Source organism: Diadema setosum, chromosome 20, assembly GCF_964275005.1.
Source record: "Diadema setosum chromosome 20, eeDiaSeto1, whole genome shotgun sequence".
Lineage (NCBI taxonomy): Eukaryota > Metazoa > Echinodermata > Echinoidea > Diadematoida > Diadematidae > Diadema > Diadema setosum.
The window spans coordinates 25,251,642-25,278,012 of NC_092704.1; the positions used below are offsets into that span (position 1 = coordinate 25,251,642).

Genomic DNA, 26,371 nt, shown 5'->3' on the forward strand with positions numbered 1-26,371 from the left:
ACGATGGGGCTACTGTCAAACCAGACATTTTTGTGTCCACGAAACTTTCAAGGATTTCACAAGCAGCCAAGATTTGCGTAAGTAAAATTCGCACAAAAGTTCTTGTCCATACAATGCGCTGAATGCCACCAGAAATCTGCAAAAGTTTCATGCCGTAAAAAACACACAAAAAAAACCCATTGGCTCCACGATTCATGAAAATTTCAAACGGCAAATGTTTTTGGTTTTACAGTTTGCTCGGTGGGGTATAAAGAGTGAGAATGGTTCAAGAACGGCACTGTCCGAAGAGGATCATTTTTCCTGGAAACCAGTTTAGGGTATGGAATGTAAAGACTACATGGAAATCCCTGTAAAAACACTTGTGGAGATGTGAAAGACTCCAAGCCATGGGATATGTCATACAAGCTGAAATGAAACTTGACCTCTTACAATCTAATAAAGTTGACAAAAAGTGTGCGTAAGCACGAAGTATCCAGCGTGCCAAATTATATACATTCAGTCATCAACACCCTTTTTCTTCTCTCTTCTCATTTTCCAGCTGTTTATGTTTCATACAAACTGACTGTTAAATGTGTAACTTGAATTTTCAATGTATTAATAAAAATTCATTGAGACTAATTTGCAAACAAATCAATAAAAAAAGGGTCAAATTTACAATGCATTGTAAGCTCATTTTCAAATTTTAGTTGTCTTTTGTGCGTGGACATTTACATTGCACATGATTATAAAATTTATCAGAAAGTAAACTGTATCAACCAAGAGCAACTTTTTTAAAAAGATAAAAGAGTCAAAATCAGCCTGTAGTCATATTCTCACAATGTAAGTAGCAGTAAATGACAAGGGTAATTTATTCTAATTAATCAGGCTCCACCCACTGATCAGATATGCAGAATTTAGTACAAAGTCTCTCCTCGCATGCCATTATGCTCCTGTGTGTGCTACAACAAGCATCAATTCATACATTTATGTCTATTCAACAATTTTAATCATGATTAAAACATGAACTATTTATCGGTGTGAACAGCCCCCTGAATGAATACTCAATACTTATGGCTCCGGCAGCACCTTGATTGTCTGTTACTCTATTGGCACATGTGGACACACTCGGGCAAGAACATCCCCCCGGTCGCACTGCACCGGTCACCTCTTGGACCGGTATTCCCACATCTGAACGGGGGTACCGTTGCAGATCTCCAGCCTGGAGGTATAAAAGCTGCCCACCTGCTGCACACTGAGACACAGCCCAGACACGGGCTGGTAGATTTGCTGTAGGGGGTGTGAGAGAACAATATATATCCTCCTCAGTGGACTTCTCAAAGATAGTATGCACAATGACACAAGTGGGTTTTATATCTTATCAACTCTGTTACATTGAATAAAAACAATCATGGTGGGTGCAGGGCTCCAAAAAAATTATAACAATCTGGAAGCATCTATGGAGCAGTTGGGGAGATGCTGGTGTATTTCAGTCATTACCACAGTGTAGGTAAACATAATTCACATATTGTATAAGCTGTTATTTTTGCGAGGGTTTAATTTTTGCAAATTTCGCGACTCACAGTACGTAGGACTACGAATTTAACAACTAGCAAAAATGTTGCCATGCACTAGGGTAATAGTGCATTTACAATAGCATCGGTGCCAATTCACGAAAACAACATTTCGCGAAAATGTCTGTGATTTCCTCATTCGCAAAAATATCTGTACTCGAAAATAACAGCTTATACAGTATCAGGGAAATTTTAATAGTCTCTGATCGTTTTTAATCCAGTATAAATATGTTTCAATAAATATATTATTCAAACACGAAGAGTTATTGGAGTTTCTTACAAAGCCTACTACAGAATCAGAGTAGAAGTGAGGAGATATTTCGAATAGTGTATTGGAAGCTTGTTCCATAGAGGGGATACAGAGTGAACAAACACTTGAGGAAGTTCATTACACTCGAACCTTGTCCCTGATGTGCATTTCAATCCCCCTGTGAATGTTTCAGCTCTTGTACCTACCCCCTTGGTAAACAGCCACCGCTGGGAGCCTCCCATGCCGTCACATTTCCTGAGATGCGGCACCGAGGCACTGTTACTCTCCGCCATGTCCATGCACAAGGTGTCCGCCAGCTTGAACTCATCGATGGACGACTGGTACCACATCTGCGTGAAGATTGAAGCCAAAAAATAACTGCAGGTTTACACTTTGATTGGTTCTCTTTTCACTACCGGTACCTTTCACTTACTGTGTTATAAACATGTATTTGTGTGAATAAGTGTAACATGTTCAGCCCACATGGGGCAGAGAAAGTTTCGAGACTCTGCGGACTGACCATGGTGCTTGAGGGTAGGAATAAAAGTTCAGTTGCTCTTACTCCAAGAAAGCCTGGTATGGTGGTGATCTGTTTGGTGATACTGAGGATATGTGTGACATGTAGTTGAGTTGCCACCATCTTTTCCTCTCCATAATAAGTGTAATATTCTTTTCCATCTTATTTCACTTTATTAATTGATTTATCTACTCATTATTATCATGAAAAGTATCTGACATATGTTGTATCCCCAATGGAGAATCGGCCACTAAGCTGCCATCTTTCTGCGAATGATAGCGAATCTAAAATGCTTATCCACAGCTTTCAAACTTGTCACGTGCCTCAGTTAGTAGTTACATGGAACATTAATAAATATATCAGACACATCCAAAACACATTAAGGCCAAGTAAAAAAAGAAACCAGTTTCTCGTCCTCGCGCGCATCGATTTTGGCCGCCGCATCGTTTTTTTTACTATTTACTATTTTCAAAATGGCGCTGAAAATACCAAGAAATTCATAATTCTCGTCCCAGCCCGCTCCCCGCCCGCATCGATTTTCAGTTGCCGAATCAACTTTTTTTGATATTTACTATTTTTTCGGCCGCCGAAAAAAGAAATTGACAATAATATTCACCTACCAATGGTGATGTCTCATTTCTAATTACGCCTTGCGTCCTCTACTTAGCTGTAGTACAGCTGTAGCTTCTGTAGTGCATATGTAATAACGCATGCATTTCACACTGCTCCACAAAGCAGTCGAACTGTAGTTGAATGGGCGGGCCGCGGGCGGGCTTGGGCTGTGATGTACAGCGCACTCGGTACGTCGTGAACGCAATAGCGGCAACATTTTTGCGAGCAATCGCTGATATTCCACGCGTATTTCGCGCATTGTTCGTATTTTTCCCCGTTTCTCATATTCTAAGAGGATGAATTGTACTGTACAAATGCTTGTGAGGATTGTATGGAGTTTGTATACATTTTCCTGTCATTGTGACTATGTGCATGTGCGTGCAGTGTCGGAAGGTACGGTAATGCAGTGGCCGTGCCGCACCGTTTATTGGCAAAGTGTGTGTGTCTGTAGCTGTGTAGAGGCCCGTACTAGCTCTGCTCTGTAACGTTGCATCTGACGGCGATGTATTGTTATATTTTGAAGATAAAATGAATGCGCTTTTCCAGCAAATGTAGAATTATTAAATGGGTGTATCTACAAAATAGATAACTTTTCCACGGATTCTTGTTTGTCTCGTATTTCTGCTGGATACTTTTCTTTACGGACACGGCCGTGAGTCGTATCATCTTTTTCCTTTTCTTTGGGGGGGGGGGTCCTCAACAAACTATTTGAAAGTTGTTTTGAGCATCTGACTGTATAATAAATTGTGCATGCTCATTTTCTTTAACAATTAAAACTGCACATAATCTTTGAAGAAGCAATTGAACTCACCACCATCTTGGAGTCTTCATTGAAGCAATCTCCGAGGATCAACTCTGAACCTTTTGTGATGATCTTAGTCTTAGATACCAGACACAGTCCTGTTGAAATGTGTCTCAGCTGTCACAAAACAGAAATGAGGTGATCACTGCATCAATTGGTAACTCTTTTCATACACCAGGTACACATATACCAAGTTCTCATAGATCTTTAATGACATAGTACGCTTGTTCTCGGTTAAAAAAAATAAAATAACACAAATTAACAAAAAATGTTTCTTATCACATATCTTATGACCTAGGGAGGAAAAACGATTATGTCATGTGGTACCTTAGTGAGGGCTCTGTTGTAACTATGTGGTTCTACATGTTATGCTTTGAATACTGCAAAGATTTTGTTCCATTTGATCCATTTTATAACATTATTTTTCACTGGAATATCCTGTCAGTCCATCAGCCTTTCATCATTGCGTCGCTGGTCACACGAACCGACGAATCCCTCAGGTTTGCGTAAGAATGACAATTCGAGAAAATCACGTTTGAAGTTAACCCATTTTTGACTTATGGTTGCTTCACTTTCCTGTCTATAATTTCCAATTATTTTTGTAGTACATCAGACTTCAATTCTTGCTCTAACTTGTGAAGTTTTTATCGAATTGTATTGTTCACTAATAAGCGGGAAATCGTCAAAGAGCTGCATGCATGTATTTTCGGTCTGCAAAGAACGTTGTCATTTTCCATGTGTGTCCATATGTACATGTACATTGAGCGTTGTCATTGTCAACACATGTATTACATAATACGCGCACTGTGCGCGCGGTCAATGAACTGTTGAATCTCAAAAACTACACACAAGTCAATGCGCACTGATTCGTCGGTTCTGTGACCGCGCGTACTAGTACGCGCGGTCACCGAACCGTCGAATCGCCTGATTGTTTAACACACGCGTCTATGGGGAAAACAAATAATTTTCACAAATGGAATTACATACTTCTACAAAAGTGATAACTACGTAATTACACGGAATTACACACTGAGAATTTCAGAATATGTAGTATGAAATGTCTACTATCGAAATGAGTGAAAATCTCAAAATCGAAAATTTGACCCAAAATCGAGTGATTCGTCGGTTCGTGTGACCGGCGACGATAGGCATGCTTTTTGTTAGCAGCATTGATTTCTGACACAGAACCCAAACCAGTTATCTTATTTGATATCAAAATGAATCTACAAGTACAATAAATTGCATCAATACATGCATTGAGCACTCCACTGAATCAAAATTATTGAGTTAGTATAGCCATTTCATGCCCTACAAAACTCACTCTGGGTTATTTGCACTACTTCATGGTAACTTATTAATTTTACAAATGGTCTCATCAGTTTTGACCACTTTAACTTGGAACCACAAGGACCTCAACACAAGCAGCTTTAAGCAAGAAGAGCCATGGGTCCTCTTAGTTCAGAAGAAACTGTGACATATCATTTGTAAGTCACAAAATTACTGAAATTCAGTAACTCATCTCTAAGCTCTTGAAGGTGCAATATCCCGAGAATGATATTTTTACCACGGCACCATTATTGCTCAACACATGGTTATGGAATACACGTACTGTAAAACATGATATATTTGCGGTATGAAATATTTCCCGAATTGGAGCCGACGGCCTTTGTCAGTATGACATTTTCGCGAGTTGCCTCTAACATTCAATGCACTTAGTGTAGACAAGAACTTTCATGCGCATTTTAATTTCGCGAATCTTGGCTCTCGCGAAAATTCGCAAAATTAAAATGCACATGAAAATTCCTCGTTTTACAGTATCTCCAAGCTGCCTTTGTTCAGATACCTTTCCTTTCCGCAGGGACTTGGGTGGAACCCTTCTTTGCAGGCCCTCCACAGCTTTATTAACCTGTCCCTTCCCTCCGTCCGGTGTTCTCATCTCAGGGTAGACCGTGTCCAAGTACCACTTGAAGGACTCGCACTGCAGCTTCTTTCGCAGCTCCAGTCGGGAAGAGATGTCCCCGTAGTCCATGGTCCGTGCCTTGGGCTGCACTTTGAAGAATTGCTCCTTTGAAAACAAAGGTATAAATGCATTAATATACATCAAATATTTTGACATTATTTACTGTTGATACATGACAATGCCAATGGATGTACTTGTGCATGCATCGCTTGCTAGTCAACTGTTGAATGCAAAATAATTGATTTGCTTCAAGTCCATTTTGTTTCAACAGACAAAGAAAACAGAGTTTAGGTGTGAAACACTCTTCCTATGTATAGATTTAAAACTGGGAACATATTCATATCTCACAATATTAATGATAATGTGAACAGAGTGTTAAATTATTCTCTTTTCTCACTAAGCTTCTTTGATGACCACAAGAGAGATAGTACTCTTGTTTTTCTCTTTCCAACATAACAAGGGGATAGAAAATCATGAATGAAATATGAAACAAGTATGTGCACATTGCACAAAGATATTCTCGCATGTAGTACCTTGTATTCATCCATCCACACGTGAGCTACTCTGGCAGCATTCCTAGTTGTTGTGTCTGTGTTGCCGGGAGACCCGTACGGCCGTCGTTTCCTGAAGACGTGACCGACTCGGGAACATGGCATAATCTCCAACCTTCCCCCACACTGCCATATCTGTATCGACATTCAAGTAGAGGGACTCCTAATTATGAACATAAGACCCATTCTATCCATTTGCTACTAACAAAGGTTCATCTTTTTGGGCATATATATATATATATATATATACATTTGCAAGCATTCAGATGTGACACATAATTTCCCCATATAATTATCATAGTATCATACAAAAACAGAGCAAGTCTGCAAATCACTTGTATACTGTTATTTTGATGTCTGAATACATATGATGCAAAATTTGTGTGAAGCAATTAAAGTGTAAAGCAATTAAACCAAATACAATACATAACAAAAAGTGTGAATACAACTAACACAAAAAGCAATCTGAAAAAAAAATAGCTCACTAGTCACTGATGAACTTCTTTTCTCAGCGATTGGGGAAGAAAAAATAATTCTATTCACACATCAACTGAACACACATAACATAGTCTGCTATGTGTCATGAAACTCCTTTAGTATAATATTACTGGCGTGACTGGAATTGAATCTAAAAGATTAAACTAGAGCTACTATACTGCCATAAACCATACCCTGTCGACTGAGATGCCTGCCCTTCTCCTGTAGTCACTATATCTGCCTCACGTACAAAGCAGACCATTTCATCAAAGCCATCATACTATATCTACCACATACTTTTAAAATCGACAATTTCTTTACGAAAATGAGACTACAGCATACAAGCATATTTTGAAATCATAAGCGCAATTCGATAACCGCAGATAATAACCGAGGGTCTGTTTCAATAAGATACTAGTAGTGGGATACGGCTACTTCCTATGAAATCCTCTCATGAGTAATAACTTCAACTGAGACTTACATGAGGCCAAGGACTACAGGAAAACATCAGTAGGAAATTACAAAAGTTTGTCAGAGCACCAGTACTCAATTATGTTGTTTTTGTTGCCATGGGATCATAAGAGGAAGTACTCACCCTGAACGATATTTCCAGATTTTCTCCACCCCATACGTCCATGCCGTCATCGTATTCACCAAGGTAGTGGAAATATTCCCTTTTCATGGCAAAAAGACCACCAGCCATGGTAGGTGATCTGGGAAAATACATAGAAAAAGAAAAATGTCAAAAGTTGGGAATTTCCATTGTTAATGTATTGAACAAGCTGAATTTTTCAAGATAACAGCATTACCACTTCCCCCACCACTCTAGTGAACAATAGCAACAAAAAAATTGTATCACAGTTTTGCTCTATTTCTTACTGTAATTTTCATGAGGTTGCTAAGGACAGATTGTGAACAGGCTCTCTCCATGCACTAGGAGAAATGGGATAAATTGTGACTTGAGAAAGGTGAAAAAAACCCAGCAGCAGCAGCAGAAATGGGATAAATTGTGACTTGAGAAAGGTGAAAAAAAACCCAGCAGCAGCAGCAGCAGGTGAAAAAACAAGAGACCCGCGGGTCTAGCGCTCACCTGAGTATCGCAAGTTCACCTTTCACGCAGTCACTAATCTAAATTATTCACAGCTCTACCAAAATTTGACCAGACATTCTCAAGTAGAAGATGAAATGTACAATAAGGGCCCGAATTTTTTAAGATTCCTTAATTATTGGGGATTGGGGCCCCCTGGGGCCCTCTGGGTGGGGCATGGTGCCCATTTTGATAAATTTAGATCCTGACCCCCTAGGGATGCTACCTGCCAAGTTTGACGAAAATCCATCATGAGGTTTTCAGGAAGAAGATGAAAATGTACAATTCAGGCCCCCATTTGGACCGTCCCAACCACCCCCCCCCCCACCCCTGCCCCCAAGAGGGGCACCCCTGGATCTCCTATGAACAAACTCAAAACTACAGTCATTAAAGGTAGGGGATACCTTTTACAGACCTCACAAAATGCAGCAAAACATTAAATATGAACCTCAGGGGACTTGTTTAGGCCACTGCTGAGAAATTTGGAAGTCAACAGTTATCTACTATTTGAACAATGCACAAAACTCAACTACTCAGTAGTTCTGTGTGTCAGCCACACTTAAGCCTTTTTGTTGCAGTCTTCTGTATTTCTTTTTATCTATAAACACAAATCTAAAAGTATAAGAGCTGATGTAATAACATATAGAGTGTGTGGCAAGAATGTATATAGAAATGTTTGTAAGTTTTGATGAATTTTCTTCACAAAATATACACGATGGACACACATGCAGTGCATGGGTCTGCAAAGGTAGCCTAGTAATGTACTGGAATTTGCGGTGAGCCCCGAAAAAAATTCAATTCAAAATCTAACGGTCAATAAAAATGTACTAAATGTTACCTTCCACTTTCAATACTTTATGGGAGTTTCTAAAATGATACTCTCTTCAACATACTACTGTATTTATACAACTCTTCATTTAAGGCATGCAAATGGGATTCCCTACCTTTAATGTACTCACTCATAGTATTATCTTAGCTCTATAACTTCTGATTCTAGAGAAGATTTTTAAAGATTCCTTCATTTTGGGGGTTCGGGCCCCCTGGGGGCCCCCTGGGGGCCCCCTGGGTGGGGCATGGTGCCCATTTTAACAAATTGAGATCCTAACCCCTTAGGGATGCTACCTGCCAAGTTTGGTGAAAATGGGTCATGGGGTTCTAAAGAAGAAGATAAAAATGTACAATTTAGGCCCCATTAGGACCCCTCCTCACCCCCCTCCCTGGGTCCCAAGGGGGGCACCCCTGATTCTGCCATGAACAAACTTGAAACTACAGTCATCAATGTACTAACTCATAGTATTAACTTAGCTCCATCACTTCTGGTTCTAGAGAAGAACATTTTTTAAGATTCCTTAATTTTGGGGGGTTTTGCCCCCCTGGGGGCCCCCTGGGTGGGGCATGGTGCCCATTTTAACAAATTGAGTTCCTAACTCCCTAGGGATGCTACCTGCCAAGTTTGGTGAAAAGGGGTATGGGGTTCTCAAGAAGAAGATGAAAATGTACAATTTAGGCCCCATTAGAACCCCTCCCCACCCCCTCCCCTGGGTCCCAAGGGGGGCACCCCTGATCCTGCCATGAACAAACTTGAAACTACAGTCATCAATGTACTAACTCATAGTATTAACTTAGCTCTATCACTTCTGGTTCTAGAGAAGAAGATTTTTACAGATTCCTTAATTTTGCGGGGTTTGGGCCCCCCTGGGGGCCTCCTGGGTAGGGCATGGTGCCCATTTTAACAAATTTAGTTCCTAACCCCCTAGGGATGCTACCTGCCAAGTTTGATGAAAATCGGTCCTGGGGTTTTCAAGAAGAAGATGAAAATGTAAAAAGTTTACGCACGCCGGACGCCGGACGACGCACGCCGGACGCCGGACGAAGGGCGATCGCAATAGCTCACTTGAGCCTTTGGCTCAGGTGAGCTAAAAACCAGCAGCAGCGGAAATGGGATAAATTGTGACTTGAGAAAGGTGACAAAAAAACTCAGCAGCAGCAGCAGCAGCAGCATAAATGGGATAAATTGTGACTTGATAGCAGAAATGGGATAAATTGTGACTTGAGAAAGGTGAAAAAAAAAAACCCAGCAGCAGCAGCAGCAGGTGAAAAAAAAAAACTAGCAGCAGCAGCAGCATAAATTGTGACTTGAGAAAGGTAAAAAAAACCCCAGCACCAGCACCCAGAGAAATATGTCCTCCCTTACTGGATTGGCTTGATGAAGTCTTCCTTGCCCGCAAACTGGCTGGATGGGATGGGGTCCCATTTGAAGTGCATCCCCCAGTTGAAACCACCCTTGACGAGGGGCGAGGCGGTGTAGACGAACGAGTCTGCATTGATGATGTCGATGATTGGGCAGACCACTGTGTGAGAGTCTGCCTGGATGCGCTCCAAAAGTGGTTCCAGCCACTGCTCGTTGACCTGCCAGCAAAACATCGTAGACATATGTATCGAACAGCTTTTTATCTCTCACAACAGTTTATTCACATGGTGTCGACTCAGAACAAAATGAGCTCTTCCATGTTTCATCAGAATTACTTGTTCTTGTTGGAGTTCACTGTGATGCATTACTCTTATCAATCAAATCAGATGTTATCGTACAATGTTCAGTCCTCAACACATGTCATTAAACCGATCAGCAAAGATAGAATTACTTGAAGAGTTTGTTTGCAAAAACCGATAAGTCCATATTTGCCAAATGGAGATATTTGTGATTAAAGGTCAAGAAAAATAGAGAGAATAATAAGAAAAATTTTGCTTCTTTTGACCATAACTTTAAAAATGTACCTTTATATGTAGTGACCAATAAATCATTTAAAAGGTATTATTTTGTACTTTATGACAGAGACCGTATTTCAAAATCTTCAAAAAATGGACTTAGCGGTTTTTGCGAACAAACTCTTCACTTGTTCTTGTTGGAGTTCACTGTGATACATTACTCTCTAATAATCAAATCAGATGTTATTGTACAATGCTCAGTCCTCAACACATGCCATTAACCGATCAGCAAAGTAGATATAACCTTAGCAAAGTTTCACTACACACAGTGCAGCAGAGAAACTCTTCTTCAGCACTGTAGGGGTTATAAAAACCTATATTTTTGACATTTTACTATTTTTCCATTTTTTTTAATTGGCATATGGCATATCATATCACACATAACTTGTATACTAGTAGAGCAGATAAGCCGAAAAATTGTGCAAAATTTCACTAAAGCATGAAACTTTCACCAGTGTTAGTACATGTTATAAGATTCATTTTAAGATCGGGAGGTAAGTCTGAATTGACCTCTGGTGACCTCCAAAGGTCAATGACCTAAAAATTTGGTAAAAATAGATATTTTGCATCATTGATGAATGTTAAAATGGTAATGATGTACTAAAAACTCATTTTTGTTACAGTGGAATTGTCTTCATGTTCCATAGAACCCTGACAGGTTTCTACCTTTGACCTCTGATGACCTCCAGAGGTCAATGACCTCAAAATATCAGAATATTGATTATTTTGTCATTGATTAATGATAAACACGGCAATGATGTACTAAAACCATGTTTGTTTGTTTTTTTCAGTGGAATTGCCTCAATGTTCCACTGATCCTTGACAGGTTTCTACCTTTGACCTCTGATGTCCTCCAGAGGTCAATGACCTCAAATTATCAGAATTTTGATATTTGGTGCAATTGGTTGATGATAAACATGATAACGATGTCTTAAAAATTCATTTGTGTTACAACTGAATCGCTTTCCTATTCCTCAGATCAAGGGAAATTAGAAACATAGTGTGAAGGGGGTATATAGGAATCACCGCGATGTTGGTCGGGCGGTCGGGCGGTCGGTCTGTTGCAAAATCTTGCGTCACGAACTCGTCCTACAGTCTTGAAGCAATTTAAATGAAACTTAGGGTAAATGATGATATTGAGGTAAAGATGTGCAAGACGTGTTTTTTGTGTTTGTCGGACAATGCATTGCCATGGAAACCATAATTTTACCAAAACCTTGTGGATTGAATAACTTCCATAGTATTTAAGCAATCAATTTCAAAATTGGTATCTATGATGATCTATAGGTGTAGTTATGCAAGACGCTTTATGTGTTTGTACTTGACAAAGTGTTGCCATGCTAACAGCATGTTTTCTTCGATATTTGTGGAGTGAACAACTTCCACAGTTTTGAAGCAATTGAAATCAAATTTGGTAGGCATTATGGCCTTGAGGCATAGATGTGGAACACATAATTTTTGTGTTTGTCGGACAAAGCGTTGCCATGGTAACCATAATTTTGCCAAAACCTTGTGGATTGAATAACTTCCACATCATTCAAGCAATTAAGGTCAAATTCAGTATGTCTGATGATCGGGAGGTGTAGTTATGCAAGACACCAATGTGTTGATATAAGAAAAATGTGTTGCCATGGTAACCACTCATTTTTGTATCAAATTGTACCATTTAATCTATGAAGGTGAAATTTGGTGTGTATGATGACCTGTAAGTCTAGTTTTGCAAAATGTCCTTTGTATTTGTATCGGACAATGCGTTGCCATGGTAACCACATTTTTTTAAAAAAAAATCCTGTGGAGTGAACTTCTTCCACAGTTTTCAAGCAATTGAAACCAAATTTGGTAGGTGTTATGGCCCTGAGGTATAGATGTGGAACACATGATTTTTGTGTTTGTCACACAAACTGTTGCCATGGTAACCACAATTTCACCAAAACCTTGCAGATCGAATAACTTTTCCATCATTCAAGCAATTAAAGTCAAATTTAGTATGTATCATGATCTAGAAGTGTAGTTTTGGAAGACACCAATGTGTTAGTTTAAGGAAAATGTGTTGCCATGGTAACCACTCATTTCTGTATCAAAATAAACCATTCAAGCTATGAAGGTCAAATTTGGTGTGTATGATGGTCTTTAAGTGTAGTGATGCTGGGGGAAAGCATGTTTCCATTTGCTGTAAGTTTTATACTCAGTGTCAACTCTGTAATTGTACAGTAAACTAAGATTATTTTGTTTCCAATTCGACAAATGCACAAACTTGGTATTAACGTCGTTGCCCTCATGATATCACATACTATAAAGCAACACTAGGGGCGGGGGTATTAATCACCTTCAGTGATAATTCTAGTTTCCAATATGGCCGCCACCCGGTTTGCATCCAATGTGTGAATCAGGGTAATATGGCAGCGGGTAATATCATCCGGTTAAAACTCTCTGCCAACAAGTGATGATTCAGTGTAACCTCCTGCTGAAATTGGTTTAGATGTATACCCTCGATCTCTTTCAAGACAGGGCAGCATCTGCGTCTTCAGTGAAGCACGCGATTGAGCTTATTGCACGGATCGGCACACAGATCTCCACGACTAAACTGGACATCCTGAGGTCAGACCAGCGTTCTTCAAGGTGCACAGCCACTGTACGCGATCATCAGAGTCTTCCATTGGCAATATCTAAACAGTTTGGGTGAAGGCAAGCTTGTCTCTATGATGGGTGCATTGCACATAGAGTACAGGATGCGCGAGATGATAAGAAAGCTTCTTTTTGACTCGCGGGATAGGCTACAATCCTTTCTCAGGCAAAGGTTCTGAATTATCGGATTGTGCTCAGTCTGCATGCAGTGAGCTGAACACCATATCAAGTATACATGTGCAATGATTGTGTGTAATGATAAGGGAAAATGCATGGAGAAATCAAAATGCATATGTAGATGTTTATGTATTTTACGTGGAATCAGTTCCCATCTGCTGTCTTCATCAATCTTGCAATGTTGTTGTTTATTATTTTTCCCTCTCCATCATGAGTATAATATGGAACGTGTTGATTATTTAACGTGAAGTTGTTGTGATGTCGGAAAATGCAAGGCTGTATTGCGGGTGGCCTATTACAGGTGGCCTTCAATTTGTTTTTCACATTATATTGACATGTTTAACAGACTGTAACTCACCAAGATGCCTCTTGAAATGTTTTGAAAAACTTGTGCTTGATTTCACATGAGCGGATGATTATCAGTTGTCTTTCTGCTATCATCGTGTGTGAAACAAAGTATTGTTTCTCTTCAAGATATAGCTGCCAATTAATCTGCAATTACTGTTGGTGCTCTATATAAGACATTCCAACCCACCTCCAGCCTAGACATCCGTAGGCCTTGTGGTGTAGAGCGGGATCTCAACATCTCTCGAAGCGAGACTTCTCTTTTCTTTTCTTTTTTCTTTTCTTTTCTTTTCTCTTCTCTTCTCTTCTCTTCTCTTCTCTTCTCTTCTCTTCTCTTCTCTTTTCTTTTCTTTTCTTTTCTTTTCCCCACTAACAATGTGAAACAAAGTATTGTTTCTCTTCAAAAGATAGCGTGCCAATTAATCTGTACTTAGGTTGGTGCTCTAAACAAGACATTCCAACCCACCTCCAGCTTAGATATCCGTAGGCGTTGTGGTGCAGACATGGTAGAGCGAGACTTCTCTTTTCTTTTCTCTTCCCCACTAACAAGTTTAGCAGGAAACATAGAAGCATTCGCACATACTGTTTACATTTCCCATCACATGCTTTGAAAAGCGGAATTTTAATGTACACATATTCCCTGGAATTTTGCCAAGAACTTTTCAACACAATACATGTTCAAAAGAACCATTTGGTTCATACATAATTTGATTAAAGGGGCCTACTTATCACCGTCCACGTACTCGAACAGTTTTCGCCAAAGATACGTGTATGTTTACAAGACTGCAAACAGTAGAATGATTTGCCCCTTAACAAATCAGACTACATCTCTTGAAATGTCTTCAAACATAAATTAAAGTCATTCCTCTTGAACGATTTTTCTCTTATATATAAATATATATATGAAGACAACATCATTATTGTGTAAGTTCCCAAAAGCTCCTTATGACTTTCTCCAAGCCGGCGACCATATTATTGTACAGATACATAGATATTGGATTGGTCATCACATTTACAGCTAGCCACTCTAACTGATTTCTCGGCTCAAACATGTTTTGTTTTTTTTTAATAAGTAATTTACTAACAAACTTCCTTTCCCTTTAAGCATTTCATTGGCTCAGTCTTATATTGGAGTGTGGTGTTCACTAGAAATTATTTCCTTATTGGTGGGGCTAAGACCCCCCCCCCCCCCCCCCTTCCCCTTAGCCCCACCGTCGGTACGGGACCAAGCAAAAAATTTGCAAGTGTAAAAATCCCTTTAGAGGGATAAATTCTGCCAGGAAGGCAACCTTCCAGCTCAGAAGATCATTTATGTTTGGGGATCAGAGGGTAAAAACACGCCATCATGTCATTCCCCGTAATTTGGTGCGGGACTTTGGGGATGGAGAGCCATTGGAACTGACCACTAGCGGGGAAAGTAGCCAATGTCTAACTTATAAATTCCAATGACCATAGACTTTTCTTGGGAGAGGGAGTTTCAACAAAAAATAGCTGGAAGGAAGATAAACGGTTTCATAAACTCCAAGAAGGGAAAATACCGAGCATATTGACATTTTAGTGAGAATAGATGATGTGTGTGTGAGTTGTATTGTTCGTATTGCAGATGCAATTATACACAGATCCACAGTCACACTTACTCACTAATTAAAGTTGTAGAGAAATCAGACTCGGGGTACGCAGGAATTACATGAGGTATTGCAGCTTTTATTCAAAGAGGTAGCACATGGACGAGTCGTGGTGCGAGTAACTCTTTTACAATATTCAGCAATCACTATTTATACACAATCTCAGCAGGGAGATGACTCACATCTCCGGTAGGCGGTGAAACAACGGGGTTAAAGAAAGTTACAGATCACTTGTCACTTTTGACAGGGGTCTGCTGTGTTCGGATATTATCAATCGGTGGCCTTATCTTTACCTATTATACGGCGGCCGCCTCTGAAGTCGTGTGCTTATCAAGCGGTGTCTGGGATCGGCCACGAGAGAGAAATATTATGCCGAGTGGCTTTCAATACTAGGAATTGTATCCGTCATCAATAACATTGAGGATAAACACACCAGCCAGCGGAGGCTCGCGAGTAATCATGCGAGAGTTTGTCTACATAATTACCTGATAAAGGAAACTTGTCGAGGGGAAACAAAACAGCGGAGAGGGTCACACCCACAGAGAGAGAGAGAGAGAGAGAGTGCATGTGTGGAAAACGGAGATCAGAAGTCGGAGCGGAGAGAAGGAGATTGTGGAGGAGAAAGAAGCAGAGAAAAGTTGAGCTGCTACAACATCACAGGGTGACTAGGAAAACAAATGCAGTGTTGTTTTCTTTTACTCTCTATCCTATTCTATTCTATTCTATTCTATTCTATTCTTTATTTTATGTGCTAGTAGCCATCTGGGTTACAATTGTAAAACAGATATGTTTGTTTTGTACATCCTCTAAAGATCACCAGAGGTCAAAGGTATAGAGCCCTGTCTGTACTCTTTGGAATATGAAGACGATTTCATTGTAAAACAGATATGCTTGTTTTGCACATCTTAACCATGTTTATCATTAACAAATAACATCACAGATCAATATTATGGTATTTTGAGGTCATTGACCTCTAAAGGTCATCAGAGGTCAAAGGTAGAAACCTGTCAATGCCCTGTGGAATTGGAAGATTTGTAGTACAAATGCATATTTAGTGCAGCGTAACCAAGATCTAGGCCTATCATTCACAAATGCCTCCAAACATCAATATTCTGATATTTAAAGTTCATTGACCACTGGAGGTCATCAGAGGTCAAATCAGACTTACCTCCCGATCTTAAGATGAATCTTATGGTATGTACTATTAAACACTGGTGAAAGTTTCATGCTTTAGTCAAATTTTGCACAATTCTCATGATTTTGAGGGCTTAACTGCTCTACTATACCAAGCCTTCATCACTTGATAATAAGCTCACTGCAGAATGACACATTTTCTCTCCTGGTCCGTTCACAGTTTCTAGCTAAATTTCTTCTTCCATTTTTGTTTCTGTTAAAAAAAATAATTGCATCTGTGCATGAACATCGCTATATTTCAGTAACATCAAACAATGCAAATAAATAAAAAAAATATTCAGAAACTTTTCAAAGATTGGAGACAATTTGTCTTCATAATAATATTAAATAGTGGAAGAGAAGTAAAAGGAATATAGAAAGTACTGTGACCCCAGTTTTCACGAAAACACAGAAAAAAATTAGAGAAAAAACACTCATTTTCATTAATGCTCTTCCTACCTCACAGTGGCTGTCCAGAAACATCAGCACCTCTCCCGTAGCATTCCTCGCCCCAATCATTCTGGCTCGTATCAGCCCTTCCCTCCTGGTATTGTGAATGACCCTCACCAGCCCTCCAAAGTTCTCTCTCACAAAGTCATCCAGGTTGCCATGGAGATGACCTATGTGATGAAGACAGAGAATACAAGAGGAACAGTGTCTTAACCCTATTCTAACTGGGGGGGGGGGGGGTCAATTTGACCCCCCTCGACATTCCGCAACATGCAAAGATTTTGCCGCGTCGTTTCATGACTTTTTCCTTTGAAGTCTCCCGCATATTTTGAAACCAAATTTGCGATGTCCGGGTACACCGTTCTGAAGTTACGTAATGTTTTGCGTATGCATGTCAACCCGAAAATGGCTCAAATTCATGATATCGTGTGCAAATCCAATGCAAATTGTGTTTTTGGGTTAAATTGATATAAATTAGATTATTTCAACTTTTAACCATTGAAATTAATCAATTTTAATGTAGATAAGCTTGAAAAAGTGCCTGCAACAAATTCTGGCCAAAAAACAATAGAAAACAAAAGGTAAAAAAACAATGAAATACATAAGAAATTAACAAAACAATAAAAAACAAAAGAAACTGATTTTGATTGTGCTATTTTTTTACAAGAAAATTGTTCAATGTGTCTTGAGGAACTCTTACACAAAAATTTAGCAATCATTATAGGTGAAAATATTATTTCATGCGTAAATTTGCATAATTAATGTACTAAAAATAGAATATCAAAATTTTTCTTTTGCATGACCATGTAATCTTGCAGTTGACATCCGGCTCTATGTTTAGGCAAAATTTTGCGGCGATCGCGTGATCAGTGGCCAAGATCTGAAGGGGGGGTCAAATTGACAACCCCCCCAGTAAAAACTTGGTCTCAAATAGCCCAGTGAGAATAGGGTTAAAGCTGTTGTTCCTTCCCCATAAAAGTTTAAATTCTTTCCATACTGGCCACATGAAAATAATTTCAGGCATTATTTAACATTTGCAGATGAAACCCAAACCAGGTTTTAGTGCTTCAAAGTAGTTCCAAAATGTGAATTAAAGACTTTATGGCATATATTACTGCTATCATGAGCACAACATATCTATATTTCTGTAATTCATTTGAATGATCGGTCGCGCATAAAGTTAAATTTGCTTTCTAATTCGAATGGGGGAGGAGACAACCCAAAAGTCGTTAGTATTACTGTGCTGCTATGAAAGACTCACTGAGCTCGCTGGAGTCATCGACGAGAATGATTTCATGGAGGAGTCTCCTTGGTGTCCGGTCTAGGACACTGTACACTGTCCTCAGCAGAGTCGTCCAAGCCTCATTGAAGAAGCAAATCACGATGCTAGTCGACGGTAGATCATCCGAGTACACCTGGTACTTACATCTGGAAAATGGTACAGATGAGAAAGCAACGTCAGGACTACCTAGACTGGCTTATTGACATATCCAGGTTTGCTGCATTAGTGTCTTTGCAACAAATCCTGTTTCTGAAAACTAGGAAACTTAACACATGATTTCCCTGACATAGCAACAAGTAATGCTGCAACCTAATTCCAAGTATTGATATGTATTTAGTTAAAATAGTTGAACTGTACAGCTGTTGCTCATTATTGATGGTCCTCGGCAAAAACATACTAATGCAACAGTACAAAGCTGGCCTATTACAGTATATGTGGGTCATCAACATGAAAAGTCTACAAATTATACAGGCAGACAGTAGTACTTGTGATCTGGAAAAAAAACTAAAAAAAAAAATAGCTAGAGAGACAAAATAGGTACTATTAACCAAGTGAAGATACAAGATAACAGGTCATTAATTTTGCAATACAGTACATGAAAGGGTTGCCTGGATCAACCTGTCTATAAAGACTGCCTTTGGCATTTCCCTTGAGTGGTCTTTCTAGACAGGTCTGACTGTATTGCAATTTTCACTGCTTTACCATCAGTTCGTTATTGAGATCTTGCAACATTCCAATGCCAGCACTGCAAGTTCCTGTCTCAAACTAATGAGAGGATCACTGCATATTCTAGGTAAATTTCTGTACAATTTTACAGAATGTGGACCATGCAGAAGTTCATTGAGATCCATTGCACATTTCAACAAGAATAGGATATGTTTTCAGTGCCTGACTTACAATGGGTTTCTGGGATCAGTCAGGTTTCTGTGGAAACCGATCCTGTTGCTAATCAACTCGTTGAATGCATGCTGCCTGTAGCCGTTGTCTCTAGTCTTTCTGTCTAAGTCATTCCGGACCAGACCAATCTCATCGCCCTTCAGGTCAAGATCCACTCCGGCCACAGCACCAGCAGCTAGTGGATAAAACGTGACATCATGACAAGCACGTCATAATCTACTGAAAAAGGAAAGAGCTGGCACATGTAATACATACAAATTGTATGCTGCATTTGCCAACATCCCCCCCCCCCCCTCAAGTTTGGAGGTCACAGGAGAGATATCTGACAAAATGGTGATTATTTCAATGCCACAACCTACAGGAGAGGAAACTGTTCTAAGAACTTGTGTGCTGGCTTTCATGGACTTACTACCTTCACAAAAACAAAATCCTTCTCTGCGATACCTTGCATAGCCATTCCTCTGTCCCACATGCATTGGGTCAGATATTTTAATGCATCAAAAAGCTACAACTGCCTACGTACATTTTATACATGTGCAACTTTATATTCATTAGGCAATCTGTATGACCTTACAAAATAATACTTTAGAATATCACACTGTAAAGATTACATTTCATACATGACATGTGTAGATTCATACTTTATCATTGGTTATTCTGTATTCATAACCTTTTCTCATGATAAAAGCTTACACATATGAAGCTGCAGATATACATTTCATACCTCCATAGCTTCATAGCCATCAACTGATCTGTATCTACCACATTTTTGTTTTTTCTTAGGTATCAGCCAGGACATAACAAAAATGATCAATACACTGTTAGTGTATAATGTAAGACCTTTTTGGGGGGGTACTGCAAACCTTGTCCAAACACACACTGCAAGTCTGCATGTGCTTAGTTTCAAGGTAGAGTGCTGACATGTACCTATGGAGAAATGTCTTCATCCAAATACAATGTATTTGCTAGTGTAACTTTCCACTACTGTACAAGCATCATTCTTGCCACATTGTAGACTGTACTTCCATTGATTACAGTGGTACTGTGAGCTCTGGACTGGTACCTCTCTCACATTTTCTCCTTTAAAGGGTTTTAATAAGTGGTTTGTATGTATGTGTGTGTGTGTTTGTGTGTGTGTGTGTGTCTGTCTGTCTTTTAGTCATAAAATGGGCTGGCCATTAATAATGTGAGAGAAGGGGATTAAAGAATAATATTGTGCATCACTGGAATGATTAATGGCATTATTGTGTAACATCCGATGAGGCAATTGTTTCCTTTCACTTGAGACCAATCAAGAATCTCAAAGGCACTACTGGCAACCACCTGGTCTATCCTACTTTCACTTTCATCGGAACGGGTTCATCAAACACCACATCCACTTCCCATTCAACCCCCAACCCACTGACCCCCCCCCCCAAAAAAAAAAGAAAAAAAAAAGACACATATATTATATGACACAGGATCTTGAGGACTTTGATCTCTAAGGCTACAGAATATCCAGGAAGCAAGCGCATACAAAGTGGATTTGCAGGCCCAGCTGGAGATCTTTGTGTATCAAAGCGAGTGTGTTTGCATGAAAACAAGGTAGAATAAGCAGTATAGAGTTACAAGTAATCAGAGAAAGAGAAGTAGAGTTCAAGATATATACTGGCAGTGCATGCAGATCTCAAATATATATAGCTCAGGGCTTCCCTCATATATTACTGCACATGCCGAATATTTCACAAATTTCGCAAGTCTGGTGTTATTCGCGAAATTAAAGACACTCAAAAATAACGACTCTGATCCTGATGTGAATGTGATACTTACATTTCTCTGTTAAGTACACTACTCCACAATTGCGAATTTAACCACTCGCGAAATCATCTGGAAGTCCTGATTCTCGAAAAATTTATACATATATGGCGTATACAGTAGCTAGACCTAAGAGTTGGAACATGTGTATACAGTCACTATGAAAGTAATCAGAAGGTTGTGTGGGAAAGCACAGAGTAGAGAGATTGACATGGTCACCTTGTTTTGAACACTAAAGACAACATACTGATTTCAGCTAAAGAAGCAGTGAAGGACAGGAGGTAAATTATAATAGAGATGATCAAATGTAGGCATTTTCCCCAACATCACTGGCAGTACACGCATCTCTGTGTTAAACATAAAGTAAATTTTAATATGACTATGTCTGAAATATATCCATCTACACTGTACATTGGTGACACATGGCACTCCCATTATAATGAACATGATTATAATGAAATTTTGCTACAACGCAGTAAAAATTCAGGTCCCATAATCATCACTACTATACCTTCAGATACAATTTTTTTTTTAATTTAGCTGTGCACAACAAAATTAAGATAGATATAACAAAAGAAAACTGCCGGTCCTGAGGATTTTGTATCTTAATGGGAGTAGACTGTACCATGATCGATAATACATGCAGTGCCAAGAATACAGGTTGGCATATACTGTACATTTAGTGGACATTTTCACTGTGTGGGAATTTTCAAGCATTTCGTGCTACCAGAAGCTAGCGCAAAAATGAAAGCATGCGAATATTTTTGCATGCCATACATGTATGTTCCAGTAGTTCGTATCCTAATTTTGCGGAATTAAAAACATGCAATATTCATCTTATCGGGCCAAGCGCGAAAAACTACTCTCGCGAAAATATCCACTTTTACAGTACATGTAGCTATACGACTCTGTGACATACATGTAAAATCTGAGATTGAAAACATCAAAGTACCTGGTGCATTGCCTTGCTGCCTTGCATCGTGGTCGCTTTTGTCCGCTGCATCAGGCAAGGGCTTGGGAATTCGAGGAACCAGCCTCACTCTGTTTGCATCGACTGCGTCTTTATCCTGAACGACGAGATTATTTTGCCTCCACTCATCACCTTCTGCATTCTTGAGGACCCCACCCACATGGAATGACCGCACCCCCGGGTGGGGATTCGCAATCATCTTGACCGGACGCAGCCTGCGACTGGACGCAAGCCTCCCATTCGGGAGGCCATCGAAACTGTCCTTCCCCACCTCAGCGAGGAACAGATAGATGAGAAGCAACCAGATAACAGATGAGAGAGAGATTCCATAGCAAAAGCAGCGAACCAGGCGGCCGTTAGACATATCGGACTTAAAGTATGCACCACCTTGTTAGGTCAGTCATCGGCTTGGCCATACTGCTGTCAAGAACAGGAGACTCTGGCCCTTTTGTGTAATCTGAAAAAAATAGGACATATATACAATGCCAAATGAAATTTAAAAGTGGGGTGGTATTTTGAAATCCTTCCTAGGAATTTCTTCCCAAGTCAGGATTTTTTTCCAAAGAGATATTCTGAAAATCTTCCTAAGTTTCTTCCCAAGTGTCTTCCTAACTTTTTGCCTAAACTTAGGATGAAACTTAGGAAGGCAGGCAAGTGAGGATGAGATATGATGCAAATTTCTGACTTTAGAAGAAGTTGGTATTCTAGAATGCACTTAGGAAAGAATTTTAGGAAGATATTTAAGAAAGCCCCACCCAGTCAGTCCGCAGCACCCGATAATTCGCTCGTATTTATTCAACTCGTATGCAAGCCCGCTTTAGGCTTGCATACGTAATGAGCTGCGTACGGGGATTTTGTCCTTGGGCTTTCGGCAACAAAAATACACCTTATGTTCACAAATTTGGTATCAAATTCAAGGAAAATATGTAAACTATCGTCACATGTTACTCAAATTATTGTAAATGAAAAATATCATATGTAGCGTAATTTGAGCTTGAAAAATGATGAAAAAAGTAATTCGTGCAGTACACGTTCAAGACGTCAAAAAAATACCAAATGCACCTTGCGTCTCAATGAAAATGCTTTATTTGGTAGTCCATCTCCTAATCTTTGTATCCATGTAAATATCTTGACAATTTGTTGCTTAATCTGGTCAGGAACCAGTAAAATATACATCGATGTCAGTGCTGATCAGCTTGAAACCGTGCAATCTCAAGAGTAAGCTCTCTCATTGGACAGCGCTTGCATTCAGCGCTTGCATTATGTCATTACACTGCTACATAACGGTTTCATGCCACTTGCGGTTTCTTGGCACGCATGTAGTTCAAGCGCTGAATGCAAGCACTGTCCAATGAGAGAGCTCTTTCGCGCCACTGTACACTTTGTGTGGAGCATACTTCCGGCTTAAGAGTGAATTTTACAGACATTTCAAAACGGAAAAACTAGTATAAATCATGCTTGCGTCTCCTTGACTCCAATATATGATGAGCATCTAAGTTTCCTCTCTACGAAAAAGCCAAAATCAGAAACAACAGTTTCTTTATCCGGTGAGGAACCAAAAAAGAACTTTAGACGACAAAATCTTCCGTGAAAAGCAGGTAAAATTTACGCAAATTCAACTGATTATATAGTCATGATAAGATCTGATGTTATACGCAAATTTAGTATCAAAATAAAGATCAAAGTCTGGAGAACAATTTACTGTAACTTGTAGCCATGACGAATGTATGTACAAGTCGCTACACTGTGAAAACCATAGCCCTATCAAAGTCTCGCAAAATCTCGCACGACGAGACACCTTTCGAACGCAAAGATCGTCAACGAGAGTGCTGAATAAATCTTGCCGGATCGGCTCATTAGCATACGTGCTGCGGACTGACTGCACCCCTGACCTAAGTACCTTGTAATTCCGTTGAGGACGGACTGATTTTGCTACAACACGCATTTCCCATAGACTCCTGCCCGAGTATACTCGAGACTCGCCCTCAACAGGTTAAGATATCACAAGCTGCAAAACATTGTGATAGGCACTTGTCGTTCACTATACTTTGATGCACAAAACGGGCATGAGAAAGGGGACATGCTGCGCACACACGTATTTAACCCTACGTCATAATATGCAATTCCCATTGGTTGGTTCCTTATGATACGGCATTTTGTATTGGCTTAACAAAGGATGTGGGTGGGGATAAGGAAGGCCTAATTTGCATGAAGAAGTTCCTAGACAGAAATATTAGAATACCAATTCAGTCCTTCCTAGGCACTTCCTAAGTTTTTGACTTAGGAATAAAACTTATGTGTAAGTAAATAGCTCATTCAATGCATGAAGCACATGCATGCTTTATACACAAGTATGTACCGGTATAAAACTAAAAGATACATACAATGAATGAATGATGATACATGTACATACGTATGCAATACATACATAATGTTGGACAACCCGTCTTTAGTGGCCACCCGCCTAAAATGGCCACTCTTTTCCCTTGGGTATTCGCTATAGACAGGTTGACTGCAATTACATTATATTACAAATCTCTAGACAAGTTGTTTTATTTGTCTGGCATTACTCTGTCTTTGGCATATTTCTTACAAGTATAAAAAAATCTGCACCACGCTACAAACTACCATGCCAAAATTTGACCACATGTAAAAGTATAGGTTACATAATACGTAGCCGGCGGTCAAATTTTGGATGCCGTTATGGTTAAATTATGGGCAGCTTGCTTTAGTAGGAGAGTAGATCGTAGCACTATCATCAGACACATTTTTTGTTGCTCCTGAATTACATATTCAGAGGACGAAATTTCGGCCAAAATAACACTAGCTTAATATCACAAAGTCCTAAAAATTCTGAATATGAATTTTGCAAAATGATGTAAATTATTCACTCTTATTTTTGGAAAAAAGACTTCAAGTTAACCCCTCTATTTGTTTGTGTAAATGTTAAAATCAAGAGAAATGTAAAAAAAAACACAAGATTATGGTTGAATATCATGATTTATACTATGACTATGTTGACATTGAGACAATAAAATACAGTAGTCCATGGAGGGCTAAAAAGTTTGGAGGAAAAAAAAGTTAACCCCTCTGCAAAAAGATATATATTTTATCAATTTATTATAACTACGGACACAATTTTCATAATAGAATAATCAATGTCTGTCACATCTTGTACTTGCCTATCAGAATTCATGATCTGATGATACACGCACCATACACATTGTCATTGTGCCAAGCAGACATCAAAGAGAAAATTGACGAATGAGGCTCAAATTTCGTATTGTAAATTTACTGTAAAAAGTCTAACATGAACATTTCAAACAATTTATGTGATAAAGTATTTTGATAAATTGACATTTTCTGGTGTCTACTGAGAATTAGATCTAAATATCAGAATATGAGGTGAAATGTGAATTTCTTGGTTTTTAGGGTTTCTACATTTTTGTGTCACATTTTTCTGGTGATTTCGGCTCATAGAAAAATACTGTGAATAGTGAGTGAGCCGAGGTTAGTCTATTAAGTATTATGATTAGTAGACAATGGTATGAAGTCCCGCACGCGTATTGAATGTCATTATTTATGATGTGCACATCTGGAATTTCGTGTCTGGAAGTGAGTGTCTAACGTTACTGGAATCAGGCCTAGTTGTAACCCCGTCGCGGGGCGCTGTAACACTGTACGGTACGTATTTGTCCGTATGGGGTCGCTGCTGCGGTTAGCCTAGTTGAAGCATCTACATGCTGTCTGGTATTAATACCATATCTGTATAAGCCTAGACTATACTTTACTAGAACCCTATCTTTCAATCATATAAATTCAACGGCTCTATCTCTCCGAAGGCGAAGATGAAGTTTCTACATTTTCCTTCCCAGCGCCAGCCAGCCAGAGCGCGGCGGCGCCAGCTCGCTGTAAATCACGACCGGCGACCCCGGCTCACGACACGGATATGGGTATGTGGGACAGCGTGAATAAAAGGAACTTAGTTGTGTCCGTTTATTTACCGTACCGGGCCGGTATATCGTTCATAGCACCAAGCGTCCGGCGGTGCATATAACCTCAAGTTTTCCATAATACAAGGGCATTGGCCATAATGATTGTAGGCAATTCTTTTCACAAAGCCGAAATTTTACCTGACTTAGAAATATAGGTTCCTGGGTTGACTCACCTTCTTCACTACACTGCTGTTCAAAGAGCTCTTTTTGCTAAACCGTCTACCCTCCTCCCCGCCAGACTCGACTCGCATTCACTTCGACAGGCAGTACCAGTTAAATGTCAGCTGCTGTGTGGAGTCTATCCCACTAACACCCGTCTGACTTTGGTTGGGAAGCTACAGAATACTAGGTGCCCCTGTCAAATGCCCAAAGAGGAGACTATCACACATCTCCTTGGGGAGTGCGCGCTGTACGCCAAGGAGAGGAAGATATATATCCAGAAGCGGATCTAGAGGGGGGGTTGGGG

At 39.6% G+C, this 26,371-nt stretch overlaps 1 protein-coding gene across 1 annotated transcript; it reads right to left on the minus strand.

Annotated features, from left to right (window-relative positions):
• Positions 1–650: 650 nt before the first annotated feature.
• Positions 651–26,072, minus strand: LOC140243337 (polypeptide N-acetylgalactosaminyltransferase 11-like). Its single transcript, XM_072323014.1, has 12 exons — positions 26,044–26,072; positions 21,893–22,367; positions 19,147–19,321; positions 18,229–18,395; positions 16,977–17,137; positions 10,001–10,215; positions 7,315–7,432; positions 6,225–6,377; positions 5,575–5,796; positions 3,741–3,848; positions 2,007–2,150; positions 651–1,266 (listed from the first exon to the last, which is right to left on the minus strand). Exons 2-12 carry the CDS (start codon positions 22,272–22,274, stop codon positions 1,141–1,143), a joined length of 1,971 nt encoding a protein of 656 aa, XP_072179115.1. The 5' UTR covers positions 22,275–22,367; positions 26,044–26,072; the 3' UTR covers positions 651–1,140.
• Between the last annotated feature and the right edge of the window lie 299 nt (positions 26,073–26,371).

What these genes read in the sequence shown, in the direction of transcription:
- LOC140243337 (XM_072323014.1), bottom strand. Translation starts at nt 22,274, where the DNA reads ATGTCTAACGGCCGCCTGGTTCGCTGCTTTTGCTATGGAATCTCTCTC. An exon ending in ACTGATCCCAGAAACCCATT is followed by an intron (nt 18,396 to 19,146) that starts GTAAGTCAGGCA and finishes ACCATTTTCCAG; the next exon opens with ATGTAAGTACCAGGTGTACT. An exon ending in AGTCCCTGCGGAAAGGAAAG is followed by an intron (nt 3,849 to 5,574) that starts GTATCTGAACAA and finishes GTTTTGTGACAG; the next exon opens with CTGAGACACATTTCAACAGG.